The following is a 19,599-nucleotide window of genomic DNA, read 5'->3' as shown; positions in this document are numbered from 1 at the left end:
TGACACAAATATTAATTTCCACAGTTTGCTGCTTCAGTGTCTTTAGATATTTTTGTCAGATGTTACTATGGAAATCTGAAGTATAATTACAAGCATTTCATAAGTGTCAAAGGCTTTTATTGACAATTACATGAAGTTGATGCAAAGAGTCAATATTTGCAGTGCTGACCCTTCTTTTTCAAGACCTCTACAATCCGCCCTGGCATGCTGTCAATTAACTTCTGGGCCACATCCTGACTGATGGCAGCCCATTCTTGCATAATAATCAATGCTTGGGGTTTGTCAGAATTTGTGGGTTTTTGTTTGTCCACCCGCCTCTTGAGGATTGACCACAAATTCTCAATGGGATTAAGGTCTGGGGAGTTTCCTGGCCATGGAGCCAAAATATCGAGGTTTTGTTCCCCGAGCCACTTAGTTATCACTTTTGCCTTATGGCAAGGTGCTCCATCATGCTGGAAAATGCATTGTTTGTCACCAAACTGTTCCTGGATGGTTGGGAGAAGTTGCTCTTGGAGGATGTGTTGGTACCATTCTTTATTCATGGCTGTGTTCTTGGGCAAATTGTGAGTGAGCCCACTCCCTTGGCTGAGAAGCAACGCCACACATAAATGGTCTCAGGAAGCTTTACTGTTGGCATGACACAGGACTGATGGTAGCGCTCACCTTGTCTTCTCCGGACAAGCTTTTTTCCGGATGTCACAAACAATCGGAAAGGGGATTCATCAGAGAAAATGACTTTACCCAAGACCTCAGCAGTCCAATCCCTGTACCTTTTGCAGAATATCAGTCTGTCCCTGATGTTTTTCCTGGAGAGAAGTGTCTTCTTTGCTGCCCTTTTTGACACCAGGCCATCCTCCAAAAGTCTTCGCCTCACTGTGCATGCAGATGCACTAACACCTGCCTGCTGCCATTCCTGAGCAAGATCTGTACTGATGGTGCCCCGATTCCGCAGCTGAATCAACTTTAGGAGATGGTCCTGGCACTTGCTGGACTTTCTTGGGTGCCCTGAAGCCTTCTTCACAACAATTGAAACGCTCTCCTTGAAGTTCTTGATGATTCGATAAATGGTTGATTTAGGTGCAATCTTACTGGCAGCAATATCCTTGCCTGTGAAGCCCTTTTTGTGCAAAGCAATGATGATGGCACGTGTTTCCTTGCAGGTAACCATGATTGACAAAAGAAGAACAATGATTCCAAGCACCACACTCCTTTTGAAGCTTCCAGGCTGTTATTCGAACTCAATCAGCATGACAGAGTGATCTCCAGACTTGTCCTCGTCAACACTCACACGTGTGTTAACGAGAGAATCACTGACATGATGTCAGCTGGTCCTTTTGTGGCAGGGCTGAAATGCAGTGGAAATGTTTTGGGGGGATTCGGTTCATTTGCATGGCAAAGGGGGACTTTGCAATTAATTGCAATTCATCTGATCACTCTTCATAACATTCTGGAGTATATGCAAATTGCCATCATACAAACTGAGGCAGCAGACTTTGTGAAAATGTATATTTGTGTCGTTCTCAAAACTTTTGGCCACGACTGTACACGTGTTTCCCCAACTTCTCTTTCAATCTTTTGGAGAAGTCCTACAGTAGAATATGCAGTGTGCCACACACCTTTTCTTTAACTGTCAAATGTAAAGTGAACTTATCCATGTTTCCCTATTTGTTTTTCCTTTTCTCTCTCTTCAGCTTTGTTTTTCCACTCAAACCACCATGTCTGCTCACCAGCATCAAAGTCAGATGTTTTAAGCTCTTTCGCTTGGCAAAGGCAGCACTCTGTGTACATGCACTCTTTCTTCAGGATCTCACAGCACAAAGACTCAATTAGGTTCTCATTGTTGCTGCAGCTGATCTGTAGTTTGTCCGCCATGAACTGGAGGTTGCCGTGGGTTTTGCAGAGACATGTGTCCCTATCCTGGACTGTTGGCTTGACAACCCAAAAAGGACGTCTTTTGCGGAATTCATAGAAGGACATTTTAATCTCTGAATATTCCCTCTTAAAATTCTGATAAAGGTTCTGAATGGTGCCATTCAAGACGCGCTTCTGCTTTTCTTTCTTGTGTGTTCTTTTTCCCTGTTGTTGCTGTACTGTTGACATCACGTTCATAGAATCTAGTGATTTTCTCTTCTGTGGCAGTGCTAATTATGTTACACTGCTTTTTCCTGTAGTATTGAAGACTCGTTGGCCTGTTTTCATTTGCGCTCATTTTTTTTGCTCAAAATCCGAATTCTCTGTTTGTGTCTTTGACCAGGCCATACTTTCTCCGGATGATGCCTCTGAGCGTTTTTGAAGCCACTTGTTTGTCCTTGGCACAGCACCTTTTTTGATACTTTTGCTTTAACTCTGCAATGATGGCATTTTGAAACAATAAAATCCTTTTCAAGTTCTTCGGAGTTCCCCTCATTTTCTGTTTTGTCTTCGTTTTTGGGAATATCGTCTCTCCATTTTCTTCATCAGTTGATCATACCTGTTTTTATATTTCCCAGTTTTCCGTTAAGCTTTTATGCAAAGATCTCTGTTTTTTAGCAACCTCTTCCAACCTTTTTCCTTCCATCAAGTATTCAACTTCTCATTCCTGTTGCAGATGATGAGGAAGGGGTATCAGGGTGTGCATCAGGACAGGTAAGTTAGGGGCTGGTATGATGGCCTCATGTTCTGGCTGCAAGTCTTCTGGTGAATAAGGTGTTGTGTTACCTGATAGGTAGGTCGCAATTGCAACTGTTCTCTTTAAAGTCTGTCTTCTATTCCATTGGTTGCATTTCCATTGCCATCTCTTGCTTCTTTGTTCTCGCTTTGTAAGCTCAGAGATAGATTTCACTTCTCCCTTCTGTTGTTTCTTACAGTATCTCTCCCTGTCTTTTTGCAGATGTTCGTAAATAATCGTTTTTTATTTTGTTTCTATGTCTGTGACCTCTGTGCTGTTATGTGGAATCTTCTAAAAACAAAGAAAGATACTACTTAAGTTTTCCAATTGTGCACACTTTGGAGCATTTTCTAGATTAAAGGAATTTAAAATATGATTAAATAAGCCTAAAGTTTAATAAAAAAAGTTAAAAGTAATAACATAATGGATTTTTGTCATTTCCACCACCTTCTGTAATTTCCACCACAGTTAAGTTTGTGATGAAAATGACTGATGGAAATTATGCTTCTACTGTTTTTGGAGAAAAATGACATACTGTTTAGCATAATTTGGCTAGTATTACAGCTAGCATATAGTTTACACTAAATACATCAAATATATATATAAATCTAAATTCTACCACAAATTCAAGAAATGTATAGCTTGTTTGGAAATGACTGACAATAAAAAAATTCTCTACACAAGTAATATTTACCTAGATTTTTCTTCAACTTCTGGAACAACTGTCTCCTGCAGTCATATGCTTCAGTGTCACAATACGTTTCCATGGTAACTAAGTTAACATTCTTGTGACAAAACTTTATTAATGAGGAATTCTTCCTGTCTCTCTCTCTGTCCCCAGAGTGTGCCCATGGCTGGTTTGGGGTGGACTGTGCTCAGCCCTGTGAGTGTTTGAATGGCGGTGTGTGTGACCGTCGCATTGGAGAGTGCAGCTGTGGCCCAGGCTGGGTAGGACAGCACTGTCAGACAGGTAAGGAATAAGAATCATAACCATGTTACCGTAAAATGACATTCTCCAAGATGGCGTAGCAGCAAGATGTGTTTGTTTTTGTTCCGTGTTTTGTCCCATGTAAATATTCAGATTTTCTTTTTTTTCTTCAAATTTTTCTGTATATATTTCAATATCTTTTTCCATTTTCGAAGTAAATATACCTTCCTGCAACCCGTCTCACCCTACGTGGTACGAATCTGCTATTTTCTTTAGACCTTATAACTGGAACCTCCATCAGAAGCTAGCTAGCTAATTAGCTACTCGCTATTTAGTCATTGTTAGCCACTGCTAGCAGTCTTTACCTTTAGCACAGACACCAGCCGCTTTAGCCCGGATAGCCCGGATAATATCTGCCCTGAGCATATCGGACTGCTTCCCCCCCCCACTACATCACCGGATTCCTGCCGCAAGCTCTGGACCATTACACCAGATCATCGCAGCTAGCTAGCTGCTACCGAGTGGCTATCGTGGCTAACGCCCTTGTCCAGAAGAAAGCACCAGTTAGCCTGGAGCTGGCCCATTCCCCCGGCTAGCAACTGAAGTACACCAACTACAATACCTCTCTTGCCAATTGGCCTGGACCCTGAGACACGGAGCCCCGCCGATCCATCACAACTGGTCTGCTGACGTATATCGGCCGATGTGCTCTCAACCGGCCTCTGCGTCGTTGATGTCGGTGAGGACCCAGCTACTAGCCCTGGCCCGCTAACTCTCTGAGCGCCGTGTCTCCCGCTTGCCTAGCGTAGTGACGAAGGCCGAGCGGGTCCCTGTTTGGTCCATTGCCGCTTATCGGACCCTATGCTCACTCGGCTACACAGTTGATGCCTACTGGACTGTTCATTAACTCCAGACTTGACTACCCTTGACCAGCACAAAAACATCCTGTGGCGCATTGCACTAGCTTCGAATAGTCCCTGCAAAATGCAACTTTTCAGGGAAGTCAGGAACCGATATACACAGTCAGTTAGGAAAGCAAAGGCTAACTTTTCAAACAGAAATTTGCATCCTGAAGCACTAATTCCAAAAAGTTTTGGGACACTGTCAAGTCCATGGAGAATAATAGCACCTCCTCCCAGCTGCCCACTGCACTGAGGCTAGGAAACAGTGTCGCCACCGATAAATCCACGATAATCGAGAATTTCAATAAGCATTTCTCTACGGCTGGCCACGGTTTCCACCTGGCTACCTCAACACCAGCCAACAGCTCTGCATCCCTCGCAGCAACTAGCCCAAGCCCCCCCCCCCCCCCACCTTCTCCTTCACCCAAATCCAGACGGCTGATGTTCTGAAAGAGCTGCAGAATCTGGATCTAGCTTACCAACGCTGCAGTTGTACACAGCCCACAGCCCATCTGTAAATGGCCCATCCAACCAACTGCCTACCTCCTCCCCATATTTGTTTTTTGTTGTTTTCTGCTCTTTTGCACACCAGTATTTCTACCTACATATCCTCATCTGAATATCTATCACTCCAGTGAGCACTACATTGCTCAATTGTAATTACTCTGTTATTTATCTCACCCTCAAGACTTCTCTTGTTCTCATCTCAGCAAGATTATATTGTCCTGCTAACCACCCATCAAGGGTGGATGGCTTCTTTTTTATTCATACTGGTTGGTGGCCTCAAACCATTTACACCTGGCCCACTGGTCAGTCAGTCATCTGGACTCCACAGAGTTCCTGCTTGCTGTGTTGTAGCCTATGTACTTTCACTCTCTTGTTGCACAACATTTCAAAATGCAATCATGTTTTGACCATGGTGCTTACCTACAGAACAGCAAGAAGAACTGCACCTACCTTCAGGCTATGCCAAACCCTACACCCCAATCCAAGTACTCCGTTCTGCCATCTCAGGTCTCTTGACTTTCCCACCCATATGGGAGTGTAGATCCTTCTCAGCCCAGTTTAAGCTCTTCTCTGTCCTGGCACCACAATGGTGGAACCAGCTTCCCCCTGAAGCTAAGACAGCAGAGTCCCTGCCCATCTTCCCGAACACCTACCTCTTCAGAAAGTATCTTAAATAATCTTGCTCCTCACCTCCACCCCCCACCCCCCCCCCCAAAAAATGCGGAACCTGCACTTGAAGGCAAAGATGGCTACTTTGAAGATTCTCAAAATAGAAAATATATTTTGATTTGTTTATCACTTTTTTGGTTACTACATGATTCCATATGTGTCATTTCATAGTTTTGATGTCTTCACTATAGAAAATAGTAAAAAATAAAGAAAACTCATGGAATGTGTAGGTGTGTCCAAACTGAATTGGTACTGTAGACATAAATTACATGGCTTTGCTAACAGCAATATTATTTAGAGTTAGCACTCTAGCTAACCACTTTCTCAGGTGGCAAATTAGCCCCAAATGAATTAGCCAATGTGATATTTCCAGTTAGCAATGAGTACTCCTCCAAATTCTAGGGCTGTGGTATGACAGCAGAGCTGCCTATCGACTAGACAGGCGGGGTTCCCACTACAGGCCGCTTTTAGTCAGCAAGCAGCCACACTCCTCCAGCGGGTGAGCCTCACACTGCCTCGTCACACTTCTCCCAACTGGCGGCACTACAGATGCCCGTCGGAGCAAGCTGATGCTTATTTTATATAAATATTTATTTATTTTATATACACTACCGTTTAAAAGTTTGGTGTACTTAGAAATGTCCTTGTTTTGAAAGAAAAGCATTTTTTTGTCCATTAAAATAACATCAAATTGAAATACAGTGTAGACATGGTTAATGTTGTAAATGACTATTGTAGCTGGAAACGGCAGATTTTTTATGGAATATCTACATAGGCGTACAGAGGCCCATTATCAGCAGCCATCACTCTTGTGTTCCAATGGCACGTTGTGTTAGCTAATCCAAGTTGATAATTTTAAAAGGCTAATTGAGCATTAAAAACCCCTTTGCAATTATGTTAGTACAGCTGAAAACTGTTGTTCTGATTAAAGAAGCAATAAAACTGGCCTTCTTTAGAGTAGTTGAGTATCTGGAGCATCAGCATTTGTGGGTTCGATTACAGGCTCAAAATGGCCAGAAACAAAGTACTTTCTTCTGAAACTCATCAGTCTATTCTTGTTCAGAGAGATGAAGGCTGTTCCATGCGAGAAATTGCCAAGAAACTGAAGATCTCGTACAGCGCTGTGTACTACTCCCTTCACAGAACAGCGCAAACTGGCTCTAACCAGAATAGAAAGAGTGGGAGGCCCCGGTGCACAACTGAGTAAGAGGACAAGTACATTAGAGTGTCTAGTTTGAGAAACAGAAGACTCACAAGTCCTCAACTGGTAGTTTCATGAAATAGTACCCGCAAAACACAGGTCTCAACGTCAACAGTGAAGAGGCGACTCCGGGATGCTGGCCTTCTAGGCAGAGTTCCTCTGTTCAGTGTCTGTGTTCTTTTCCCCATCTTAATTTTTTATTTCTATTGGCCAGTCTGAGATATGGCTTTTTCTTTGCAACTCTGCCTAGAACTTTGCAGCTCTACCTAGAAGGCCAGCATCCCGGAGTCGCCTCTGTTTAGAGCCAGTTTGCACTGTTCTTTACATGGTGCGTTTATATTTTCGTTCAGGTGGGTCATGTTTCGGAGGACGTATGAACCGACCTTCGCCTCTCCCGAGCCCTTTGGGGAGTTGCAGCGATGAGACAAGGTCGGATTCACAAAATTTGGGAGAAAAAGGGGGTGAAGAAAAATAGTTGTCATGTTTTGCATGTGTTTTGGGAATTAATACGTGTCACATATCAATTTGCAAACAATGTAAAAAAAATACGTATTGTTAATAAAGCCGCAAACAAACATGGTCTCTTTTTTTGCATTCTGCTTTCTTGAGAAAGGCATCTCCAAAATGCAGGTGTTTCAGCCTAGCTCAGTGCTTTCTTTGGTGGAGGGGCAGCCAGCGGAAAATACAGAGCGTAGGGGTTGGCAATCTTCTCGTGTTGCCCCGTGATTGGCTCAGTGTTCTGTCACTCATGGGGACACTACGTCACCGCAAAATCTACAGGGAGAGCTTGACCCTGCTGGTCATCTATGAACGTTTGAACATCTTGGCCATGTACTGTTATAATCTCCACCCGGCACAGCCAGAAGAGGATTGGCCACACCTCAGAGCCTGGTTCCTCTCTAGGTTTCTTCCTAGATTCCTGTCTTTCTAGGCAGTTTTTCCTAGCCACCGTGCTTTTACATCTGCATTGCTTGCTGTTTGTGGTTTTAGGCTGGGTTTCTGTACAGCACTTTGTGACATCGGCTGAAGTAAAAAGGGCTTTATAACTAAATGTTATTGATTGATTGATTGATTGATTGAACGTTCAAGCCCCCTTGGGTGCTGCCGTATATTTACATTAGAAGTGCCCATCCAAGAAGGCTCAAGGTAATTGGGCACAGATAAAATGACATCAAATCACGTTATATCTAAGTTATATCATAGCTTTGATTGGACATGTCACCATCATACTTTCAAAATCTTAGTTAGCAAGCTAGACAGGCAGTCATCATCATGAATCAAGTTGACAATCTAATCCTTGTCATATGAAGAGAAATTATAGATGAAACGTATCGGTGCTCATCGGCCATTGGACATCAACATTACACAAGTTTGAAATCGCAAATTCAACAATGAGTGGTTTGTTAGGAATCAGTGGCTAACTGCAAGCATTGCAAAGCAATCCCTATTTGGCTTCCCCTGCCTGCTATTCGGTGGAGAGTGTGTGTGGTCGAAGTCTGGGTTTAATGGTATCTTTTCCAAGCTTAAAAATATAAACATTCACATGCAACACCATGGGTCAGACAAGGTTGAATACATTGGCCATGCTGTCAAGCCAGAATGACTTCTGCCACGGTCAAAACAACTGAAAACTCGGAACTCGGAAATCTCAGACTTCAGTGAGTTCAAAACAACAGGGAACTCGGAAAAAAGCTCCGACTGGGAAAATACGTTTTCAACGTCTTCCAACTCGGAATTCCATGTCGGGAACTCTGGCCTCTTTCTAGAGCTCCAACCTGAAGATCACTGACGTCATGATTCAACTTGTGTTTTTCTGAGTTCCCAGTTGTCTTGAAAGCACCATCAATCCAAAGAATTACAGACTTTGATGACAAAGATGACAATACTTGCCCACATGAAGGACCGCCGCGCCACAAATGTGAGTCCAGAAAATGTCTTGTATGCTGCTGCATAAGTGATGCAAGATGCCAGGGGGATACGTACACTGTAGCTAAGAAAGTAATACTAAGTGTATGTTGTGTAGTAAGATGTTAGTAGCCCATGTGCCTCACCCTAATAATTTGGTCTCTTTCCTTCTCAGAACTTAGTCTTCTGTTCTGACTTGATGGTGCACATGTAGCCTAAAGCCTGTTTTAGAGAAATGTCATCATTTAATATTGTAAGAGCTTTCATTGTCTGTTTATATGCCCTCTTTTTATCCTGCGGTTCTGAGTTGGTGAACAGGGAAAATACTGTAAGAACTGCCCATGTTCTGAATTCTGTCGCAGTACATTTAAAAAGTGCCGAACAAATAGTTACACTGACTACGTCCATCTTAGCTCGCTCATTAATGTCTTTATCAAAATTACGGATTGCCTCTTATCCGCTCATTGTTCCCTTATGCCATAGTTTGTACGTCTCAATTGTCAGTAGAAACCACATTTGTTTAAGCAAGTCAGCCATATCAGTTATGTTTTTTAAAAAGGCAGTAAATGAGATGTGTTGTCTAGTGCCTTTGCTGGCATGCATCCCCACAAATAATGTTGAGTTTGCCCCACCAAGATTGACATACTAAAATCGACACTGGTCATGGAGATGGTGCTTTTTGGTACAGTTGAAAAGCCAGCATTTAAAGAAATGCTGCAGGAACTTGACAAACAGTTACCGTCGAGGAGATACTTTTTCCAAACAGCTGTTCCCAATTTGTATGAGAAAGTGATGGAAGAAATTCTCCAAGAACAGGGACATACCCAATTTCTCTCTCACAACAGATATGTGGTCTAGTGCAACCATGACCCCGTACATGAGCCTGACTGATCACCACATCTCGAGTAATTGGTCTCTGAAGTCCCCCTGGGAAGACTTATGTGACAGCATCGTCAGTTAAGCCCATTCTTCAACTTTTAATGGGACAAATTCTCTCTCCAAACCCCCACGACTCCAAGCTCACAAGAAATATAAAAATGAAGATGGGCAGTGTATTGCAAGACAAGTACAGAGCACTGGAACTACAGGGACTTTTGTGAAAGGCCTCCCTTCTCGATCCCCGGTACAAAAGCTGCAGGAGAGATAGCTTGGGGGACACGAAAGAAACCCTAGGCCTGCTTGGAACTGGGGGCAGCACTCAGAGTCGGCGCTAGTGGTGCCGCTGCCACTACGGATGGGTATGGCTGTGCACCTCCCCCATCTAAAAAAGGTTTAGGACTATATTTATTTGCACTCTCTTGCACTGTTTTAGAAAATATATATTTTCAATTTTTTATTATTATTATTATTTTGAAGTGTTAGCCTATACTAACGCCTAAGTACAGGTATTTTTTGTTGCAATGCTAATGTCTTTATATCACCCCAGTAAACATGCACACCTTTGGCCGACGTATCAAAATCTTTAGTTAATATGTAGTTCAGAGAGCGTTTGCACATTGGGAAGACGTCACCGAGACATCAGAATAGACAGAATAGTCTTGACAATAAGCAAACTATGCCTAAACTGCATCTTCCCGAAGTATCCTGTATACATTGTGCCTATGTTGTGCAGAATGATGTGTGCTATCTGTACATTGCTTTCTGGTGCTTTTTAACTATTTCAATCAATAAAATTCACATTTTTAAACAGTGAATGTGTTTGTGTATGCTTAATCCCAACAGCAACAACAGCGTAGTAGATCGTCTTTGATAATGGTGATGGTGGTAGTAGCCTATAGAAAGCTTTTGTCTCCAAGCCAAGGGTAAGAGCTACGTCTTGCGGTTCAATATGAGAAGCAGCAGTGCAGAGGAGCATAAGCATTTTGACAGCAGTTCAACATGTTTTTGTTTTTTGTGCACTTGTGTCCTAAACAGCGTGTGAGGCTGGCCTGTTTGGCCCAGGGTGTGAGGAGCAGTGTCGATGTAGCCATGGGGATGTGTGTGACCAAGTCAGCGGTGTGTGTTTGTGTCCTCCTGGCTGGAGGGGACCCAAGTGTGACAGAGGTAAGGCCAGAATGCTGATCTAGGATCAGTCTCGCCTTTTAAATCATAATGAATAAGATTACATGGACAGGGGATACCTGATCATACATCAGCAAACCTACTCAGAGGCGCTTTATAAATACTGGTCCTGATATATAGTAAAATATGAATGTATAGTAACTATTTATTACAAGGACCTGTATATACTGTATATCACAATAGACTATGCATTGACCTCATTGAACATATGTCATTTCCCTGTTCACCACAGCCTGTTTACCTGGCTCCTATGGGAATGACTGTCTGAGCTACTGTAACTGTCCCCACGGCACTTCCTGTAACCATGTGTCTGGCAAATGTGGCTGTCCCCCTGGATTCACTGGCAATGGCTGTGAGCAAAGTGAGTGACTTGGGGAAGCTGAAGGATAGTGATGTGTTGTGTATTGTACTGTTTTTCTTGTTTTGTGTTGCATTGAACAAAATAACAGACTCTGCAATGACACATGCAATGATTAGAAATCAGCTGTTTAGCCACCTAACAAGTTAGCATTAGTTTGGTGACAGATTATGGTGTGTCATAGTGTATTAAGTGCCTTTAGAGGGAGCTCTAGCCTAGAAGCTAGAGCCAGAGGGATAGGAGAATAGAGTAATAGAGAACAGAATGCTATGGCCATGTTTGAATAGTTCAGAAATGTATCCTTAGTTCCTTGAGGTAAGTACAGATCTAGTATGCTTTCACCATCAACAATCCAACCATTGCAGATCTATGATAACCTCAAGGAAATTAGGAAGGAAGGATACATTTCTGAGGTATTCGAACAGGGCCTATGAGGTAGATATGCATTGTATGTAATGGTGGTGCTGCATGAAATGATAGTAAATATACATGTTTTCTTATTTCCAGCTACAGTAGGTATACAGAACATTTGGAAAGTACTCAGACCCCTTGACCTTTTCCACATTTTGTTACGTTACAGCCTTATTCTAAAATGGACTAAATAGATTTTTTCCCTCATCAGTCTACACACAATACCCCAAAATGACAAAGCAAAAACTGTTTTTTTTTTAATGTTTGCACATTTATTAAAAATATAAACAGAAATATGTTATTTACATAAGTATTCAGATCCTTTGCTGTGAAATTGAGCTCAGGTGCATCTTGTTTCTATAGAGATGTTTCTACAACTTGAATGGAGACCTCCTGTGGTAAATTCAATTGATTTGACATGATTTGGAGAAACAAGATTCTCTGGTCTGAAGAAACCAAAACGGAACTCTGGAGGAAACATGGCACCATCCCTACGGAGAAGCACGGTGTTGGCAGCATCATGCTGTGGGGATGTTGTTCAGCGGCAGGGACTGGGAGACTAGTCAGGATCGAGGCAAAGAAGAATGGATCAAAGTACAGAGAGATCCTTGATGAAAACCTGCTCCAGAGTGCTAAAGACCTCAGACTAGGGTGAAGGTTCACCTTCCAACAGGACAACGACCCTAAGCACACAGCCAAGACAACGCAGAAGTGGCTTCTGGACAAGTCTCTAAATGTCATTGAGTGGCCCAGCCGGAGCCTGGACTTGAACCCTATCGAACATCTCTGGAGAGACCTGAAAATAGCTGTGCAACGATGCTCCCCATCCAACCTGACAGAGCTTGACAAGGATCTGCAGAGAAGAATGGGAGAAACTCCCCAAATACAGGTGTGCCAAGCTTGTAGCGTCATACCCAATAAGACTTAAGGCTGTAATCACTACCAACGGTGCTTAATTTTTAATAAATTTACTAATATTTCTAAAAACCTGTTTTTGTATTGTCATTGTGAGGTAGATTGATGAGAAGAAAAAAAACTATTGAATCCATTTTAGAATAGGGCTGTAACGTAACAAAATGTGGAAAAAGTCAAGTGTTCTGAATACTTCAGAATGCACTGTACCTTTGTTGTATGGGAGTTGATGTGTGTGTTGTGTGTTTCTCTGCCAGTATGCCAACCTGGCACGTATGGGCTGAACTGTAACCAAGTGTGCCAGTGCTCTGGCACCAACCAGCTGTGCCACCCTGTCACCGGCCTCTGCTTCTGCGCCCCGGGTTACCATGGCAACAACTGTGATCAAGGCAACCACCCCACACACATACACAGACAGACACACCCTTCCTTAACCAAGTCACAAAGGAATTCCACTGTTGAAAGTTTGTTAGCTTACAATAGTCATAGTTAGGTTCAGGAGTTTTTCCACAATGTGACCTGATCAGGAAAAACTCTTGGCCCTAGTTATGACATCAGCTGATCAGAAGAAACCGTTGCTCTTACCAGTAGGTAATGTTTTAACCATAATAACTACCACAACTAGGTCCTGTGTGTGTTTGCCTCGACAGAGTGTGACATGGGACGGTATGGCCCAAACTGTGAACGCCCATGCCAGTGTCTGAATGCCGGTGTGTGCCAGACCACCACGGGCACCTGTCAGTGCCCACCGGGGTACATTGGAGCAGACTGCAACACCAGTGAGTACCAACGTGTGCCAGGGGAATGGGCATATCCATAGGCTATTGACAGAAGGAGGGGAGAGTGGACATTTACATATAATACATTGATATGTGCATAGTATTTAGTTCAACATTAGAAAGTAAAAGCATAATTGCATGTATTTTTGATCAGTACCATATAACATTTGGTATGGTCTCCTCTCTTTCCCCTATCTTTTCCTATGGTTCTACCAGCATGCCCATCAGGGCGCTATGGGCAGGACTGTGCCAGGGTGGCCCTGTGTGGCGAGGGGGCACGAAGTGACCCAGAGACGGGCAGGTGTGTGTGCAAGGCGGGCCAGCGGGGAGAAGACTGCAGACAGGGTAACACGCACACATATTTCTGTTTATTCTTGCTCACTCATTGTGAGTGTAATCAATGTAATATTCCACCCCGTCAAGTTTTATTGACATTCTATAGTATGTGTGTGTGTGTGTGTGTGTGTCAGGTTGTGCCCAGGGCTGGTATGGGGAAGACTGTGGTCAGCACTGTAACTGCAGTAACGGTGGTGTGTGTGAACTGGTCTCTGGAGGCTGTACCTGCGGACTAGGCTGGACCGGACCCAGCTGTGATACAGGTGACCTGACTATACATACTATTTTAAATCTTTCAATGTCTTTGCTTATTTGCTTAATCCAACCTGGAGTGCCAGGTAGGTGATGTTTGCAGAGACATTTATATTGGTTCAATTGCATCAGAAAGCTCAATCAAGCACATACACAGTATTTCATTTATTTCAAATAGTATTTAAACCCCTGTCGTGACAACCATGTCAACAGCTCACATTTCACATTTACCTCGTTGTGTTGTTTTGTGAATTGATGTGAAGACTCCATTTGAGTGCCCCTGATATCATGAGCCCGTGACACCATTCCATTGCTTACCCATGACAAGGTTTTGTATGTGTTTTCTGTTGCTTGGTCATTCAGAGTGCCCATCAGGGAGTTACGGAGCCAACTGCAAACTGCGGTGTGATTGTCATAACAACGGGACGTGTGACAGAGTGACGGGAGAGTGCCAGTGTGACCCGGGATACTATGGTCACCTGTGTGAACATGGTGAGACAGGGCCATTCAGTCTGATGTTCTGTTGTTCTGTTTGATGTTCTAAAGTTCTAATATTCTGTCTGATGTTCTAATGTTCTGTCTAGCCTGCCCTGCTGGTTTCTATGGCCACCGCTGTCAGCGCCAGTGTAAGTGCCGAGGCCTCGCCCCCTGTGACCCAAGCACAGGGCACTGTCTCTGCCCTACTGGTTACCATGGATACCACTGTGAGAAAGGTGAAAAGCAGATTAACAGTCAGAAATAAGGATTAGGCTGAGATTTAGTAGATACAATTGCTGATAAAGTGGGACTGTTACATGCCCCAGTCATAGTCTTTTACCTGCAATGCTGAAGGATGGGGATTACTTTTCATTCTCATATCCATGTGTGCCATGAATGCTCCCTGTTACAGAGTGTGAGCAGCGTCGTTTCGGGGTGGGCTGCAACCAGTCATGTGACTGTGAGGGGGACACCCCATGTGACCCCATGACTGGCCACTGTCTGTGCCCCACAGGGAAGATGGGAACGCGCTGTGACACAAGTAGTTGTTTGTTTCTTTTTATCTAATATTGAAGTAGTGTGATTTATCAACATTCTTCAAATGACTATGGGGTGACTCCTAACTTCCACTTAAGTCAAATGTTCACTTAGTCTCCCATTAACATCAATGCAGTTAGACTTAAAGTCAATGTAAGGATTCAACCATGCCAAACAACACTACAATCTAAAAGTGTTGTCGTACTTCTTGTTTCGCTGTCTGGGTCGTGTCCAGATTGTCCAGTGAACCACTACGGCCCGGACTGTTCTGAGAGCTGTGAGTGTAGGAACGGGGCACGGTGTGATCCACGGAACGGCCGCTGCATTTGTCTACAGGGCTGGATAGGACCTACCTGTCAGGAAGGTACGTGTATTAATAAGGTGACGGTACAGAGCATGCTACACTAAGGACTGCATGACAAGGATAAATATCCCACTGATTATGGCGTAATACAAAAACACACATGTACAGAGACATTTAAGATAAAAATCAACTTGGGACACACTTTACAATAAAACAATACAAATAAAGGACATAAAAAGCAAGCAGATGGCAATACAATATATGAACAGTGGTGTAAAGTACTTAAGTAGTTAACCTCGACAGGATAGGTGTTTCTATACCGGAACGGTTAAGCTAACGTGCGCTAATGTGATTAGCGTGACAGTTGTAAGAAACAGCAAATTTTCCAGGACATAGACATGTCTTCTATGGGCAGAAAGCTTAAATTCTTGTTAATCTAACTGCACTGTCCAATTTACAGTAGCTATTACTGTGAAAAATATCATGCTATTGTTTGAGGAGAGTGCACAACAATATATGAACAGTGGTGTAAAGTACTTAAGTAGTTAACCTCGACAGGATAGGTGTTTCTATACCGGAACGGTTGAGCTAACGTGCGCTAATGTGATTAGCGTGACAGTTGTAAGAAACAGCAAATTTTCCAGGACATAGACATGTCTTCTATGGGCAGAAAGCTTAAATTCTTGTTAATCTAACTGCACTGTCCAATTTACAGTAGCTATTACTGTGAAAAATATCATGCTATTGTTTGAGGAGAGTGCACAACAACAAAAAACATCACTGCAACTGGTTTGATACATTCACCTCTGAAGGTAAATAATGTACTTACATTCAGTAATCTTGCTCTGATTTGTCATCCTGAGGGTCCCAGAGATAAAATGTAGCATATCTTTGATTGATAAAATACAATTTTGTATTCAAATGTAGGAACTGGATTCTACAGTTTGAGTCCCTGCTGTCTCTGGCTCTACACCCACCCCACCCCGCCCGGTCATCTAGATGTGTGAAAGTTAGTGTATAAGCTAATGATCCATCATGGAGTCTAAGCAAGAGAGGGTCACCTCGCTTCTAGTCCTTAGGAAACTATGCAGTATTTAGTTTTAAAAAATGTATTATTTATTGTTATATTTTGCTGCACTGTCGGATCTAGAAGCAAGCAAGCACAAGCATTTCGCCACACTCGCAGTAACATCTGCAACCATGTGTATGTAACCAATCAAATCTGATTAGTATGACATTCCTGGGAGTGTGTAAACTTAAATGTTGTATTACCATATCATTTTTGTATGTTCTCTATAGTTATGTACTTGAAAATGTATCAATTGACCAATTCAGCACATTTGGGAAGACTTGATGCAAAATATTGTCCAATATTGCCATGCTTCACTAGATCAATCTGAAACTTTGCACACCCACTGCTGCCATCTATTGGCCAAAATCTAAATTACGCCTAAACTGCAATAATACATTATGGCCTTTCTCTTGCATATCAAAGATGATGAAAAAAATGCATGTTTATTTCATTGTATTATCTTTTACCAGATCTAATGTGTTATATTCTCCTACATTAATGTCATATTTCCACAAACTTCAAAGTTTTTCCTTTCAAATGGTATCAAGATTATGCATGTCCTTGCTTCAGGTCCTGAGCTACAGGGAGTTAGATTTGGGTATGTCATTTTAGGCGAAAATTTAAAAAATAGGGTACGATCCTTAGGTATCTTTACTTTTATTCAAGTATGACAATTGGGTACTTTTCCCACTACTGTATATGAATAAAAGATGACATTTCTAAAATGATAATGAAAGCTGTTTCATAAGAATTCAGTCTAAAGAAAAGAACGCTCTTTCTTCTCTTTCTGTCTTCTCGTCTGCAGGAGGGTCCTCACGTCTCCACAGCAGTCCCAACAGAAACCAAGAAAATAAGCACTCACAGACTCCTGTTCCAGTATAGCACCCCCTACTGACTGACCCCCAACTGGGGCTTACTGGTCACCTCTAGAGGTCACAGAGCTCGAAACTGAACTGACACACTCAAAACAATAGACTGTTTATACAGAGATGGGAGTGCAATGGCATGGACTTGATGAACTAAATACCAGTAGGTGTCAACAGAGAATTTGTACCGAGACATTCTATTGGTGTCAGCGCCGGGACCTATGAACTGGTAGATGCCATTTATGGAGAGTTGTCTAGTCGCACTCCATTGATGAGACAATGGAGTTCACATAACACACTAGGATTGATTCTGCTACACTTCACGCTACGGGGTTGACTCTGCTACATTTTGCTTGACGGGGTTGACTATCCTACTCTTCACGCTACGGGGTTGACTCTGCTACTCTTCACGTTACAGGGTTGACCCTGCTACTCTTCACGTTACAGGGTTGACTCTGCTACTCTTCACGTTACAGGGTTGACTCTGCTACTCTTCACGTTACAGGGTTGACTCTGCTACTCTTCACGTTACAGGGTTGACTCTGCTACTCTTCACGTTACAGGGTTGACTCTGCTACTCTTCACGTTACAGGGTTGACTCTGCTACTCTTCACGTTACAGGGTTGACTCTGCTACTCTTCACGTTACAGGGTTGACTCTGCTACGCTTCACATTACAGGGTTCACTCTGCTACTCTTCACATTACAGGGTTGACACTGCTACTCTTCACGTTACAGGGTTGACTCTGCTACTCTTCACGTTACAGGGTTGACTCTGCTACTCTTGACATTACAGGGTTGACGCTGCTACTCTTCACGTTACAGGGTTGACTCTGCTACTCTTCACGTTACAGGGTTGACTCTGCTACTCTTCACGTTACAGGGTTGACTCTGCTACTCTTCACATTACAGGATTGACGCTGCTACTCTTCACGTTACAGGGTTGACTCTGCTACTCTTCACGTTACAGGGTTGACTCTGCTACTCTTCACGTTACAGGGTTAACTCTTCTACTCTTCACGTTACAGGGTTGACTCTGCTACTCTTCACGTTACAGGGTTGACTCTGCTACTCTTCACGTTACAGGGTTGACTCTGCTACTCTTCACGTTACAGGGTTGACTCTGCTACTCTTCACGTTACAGGGTTGACTCTGCTACTCTTCACGTTACAGGGTTGACTCTGCTACTCTTCACGTTACAGGGTTGACTCTGCTACTCTTCACGTTACAGGGTTGACTCTGCTACTCTTCACGTTACAGGGTTGACTCTTCTATACTTTTTTATGGGGTTGACTCTTCTATACTTTTTTATGCTGTTGACTCTGCTACACTTCATGTTATGCGGTTGACTCTCAAAAGGTACTCAAGAGTTACCTGACACTGGTACACTTTTCTAGTTTGCCCTGTATAAGAGGACATCTCTGGGTCAAATTCCAAAAAGGACAAAGTTATGCAGAGGTTTGCGGCATTATTTACTGTAAAATGCAGTTTAGTTGTTGAAAATCATGTACCATGCTTAACTGTGTGTATTTGTCTGTACATTGCATGTATGTAAATGTGTTCACGTCTACAATACAATCATGTTGTACTTATACTCTCACGATATGGTAGTACCTCATTGGAAGGAGGTTTTCACATTGAGGAGATTTGCTTTTCATTCATAAAATTTGTTGTACATTGGAGTAATATCATTGAAGTTGTAGTCCTGCTTATTGGCTTCTCCAAAAACAATAGTTTACACACACATGATCCATTTGTTCTCTTTGCTGCCACCGTTGCACTATACAGACTCCTATGACACAGTTGATTTAACGATAAGAAACAATTCAGGATAAAGTTCATCCGAATGAAATGTTCTACAGTATTTAGAAAGTCTGCACCCAGTATTGAGGATGTGCACAGTCATGCACACAGGTCAATAGGCTTTAGTCCATATGCTTTAAACTCAAAAAAAATTTATTTGACCTTTATTTAACTAGGCAAGTCAGTTAAGAACAAATTCTTATTTTCAATGACGGCCTAGGAACAGTGGGTTAACTGCCTTGTTCAGGGGTAGAACGACAGATTTTTTCCTTGTCTGCTCGTGGACTCGATCTTGCAACCTTTCGGTTACTAGTCCAACACACTTTATCCTGAATTGTTACAGCTCCTCAGCGAAATGGAGGGAAAATTGCTGCGGTTTTCAATAAAGCAATTTTGGGATTGTAGTATGTGCGCTGCAAAATATAACTTAAACCAAAAGTAAAGCTTTAGAATGTATTTAAAGAGGAATTCCACTGCTTTTCAAGCTCATATTCATCATCTCATGCAGTCTAAGCGCAAATGCCCTTAGGCTGCATCTGCCCTATATAGAGCCAGGGATAGCAGAGGGGAGTCATGTACAACTATTCTACAGATGCTATACATTTACTTAGCCTGATTCCAGATCTGTATGTACATTAGCAAACCTCTCTGACTGTATGTATGGGAGCAATAA

The 19,599-nt window shown here is 42.7% G+C and overlaps 1 protein-coding gene across 2 annotated transcripts in view; it reads left to right on the top strand.

The window, feature by feature from the left end:
• The window catches only part of LOC129830039 (multiple epidermal growth factor-like domains protein 6), a 140,423-nt gene extending 121,093 nt beyond the window's left edge, over nt 1-19,330 (top strand). For both annotated transcript variants that reach the window (XM_055892207.1, XM_055892206.1), the window contains exons 23-34: nt 3,489-3,617; nt 10,674-10,802; nt 11,053-11,181; nt 12,759-12,890; nt 13,152-13,280; nt 13,497-13,625; nt 13,751-13,879; nt 14,232-14,360; nt 14,453-14,581; nt 14,758-14,886; nt 15,118-15,246; nt 17,064-19,330. In XM_055892207.1, the coding sequence (XP_055748182.1) occupies nt 3,489-3,617; nt 10,674-10,802; nt 11,053-11,181; nt 12,759-12,890; nt 13,152-13,280; nt 13,497-13,625; nt 13,751-13,879; nt 14,232-14,360; nt 14,453-14,581; nt 14,758-14,886; nt 15,118-15,246; nt 17,064-17,140 (1,499 nt within the window). In that variant the 3' untranslated portion in view covers nt 17,141-19,330. The remainder of the gene's footprint in view (nt 1-3,488; nt 3,618-10,673; nt 10,803-11,052; nt 11,182-12,758; nt 12,891-13,151; nt 13,281-13,496; nt 13,626-13,750; nt 13,880-14,231; nt 14,361-14,452; nt 14,582-14,757; nt 14,887-15,117; nt 15,247-17,063) is intronic.
• Nucleotides 19,331-19,599: the final 269 nt, after the last annotated feature.

The sequence above is a fragment of the Salvelinus fontinalis genome, chromosome 31, assembly GCF_029448725.1.
Source record: "Salvelinus fontinalis isolate EN_2023a chromosome 31, ASM2944872v1, whole genome shotgun sequence".
In the NCBI taxonomy this organism is placed as follows: domain Eukaryota; kingdom Metazoa; phylum Chordata; class Actinopteri; order Salmoniformes; family Salmonidae; genus Salvelinus; species Salvelinus fontinalis.
The sequence above is the reverse complement of the archived record's forward strand: the minus strand, read 5'-3'. Positions and strand labels throughout refer to the sequence as shown.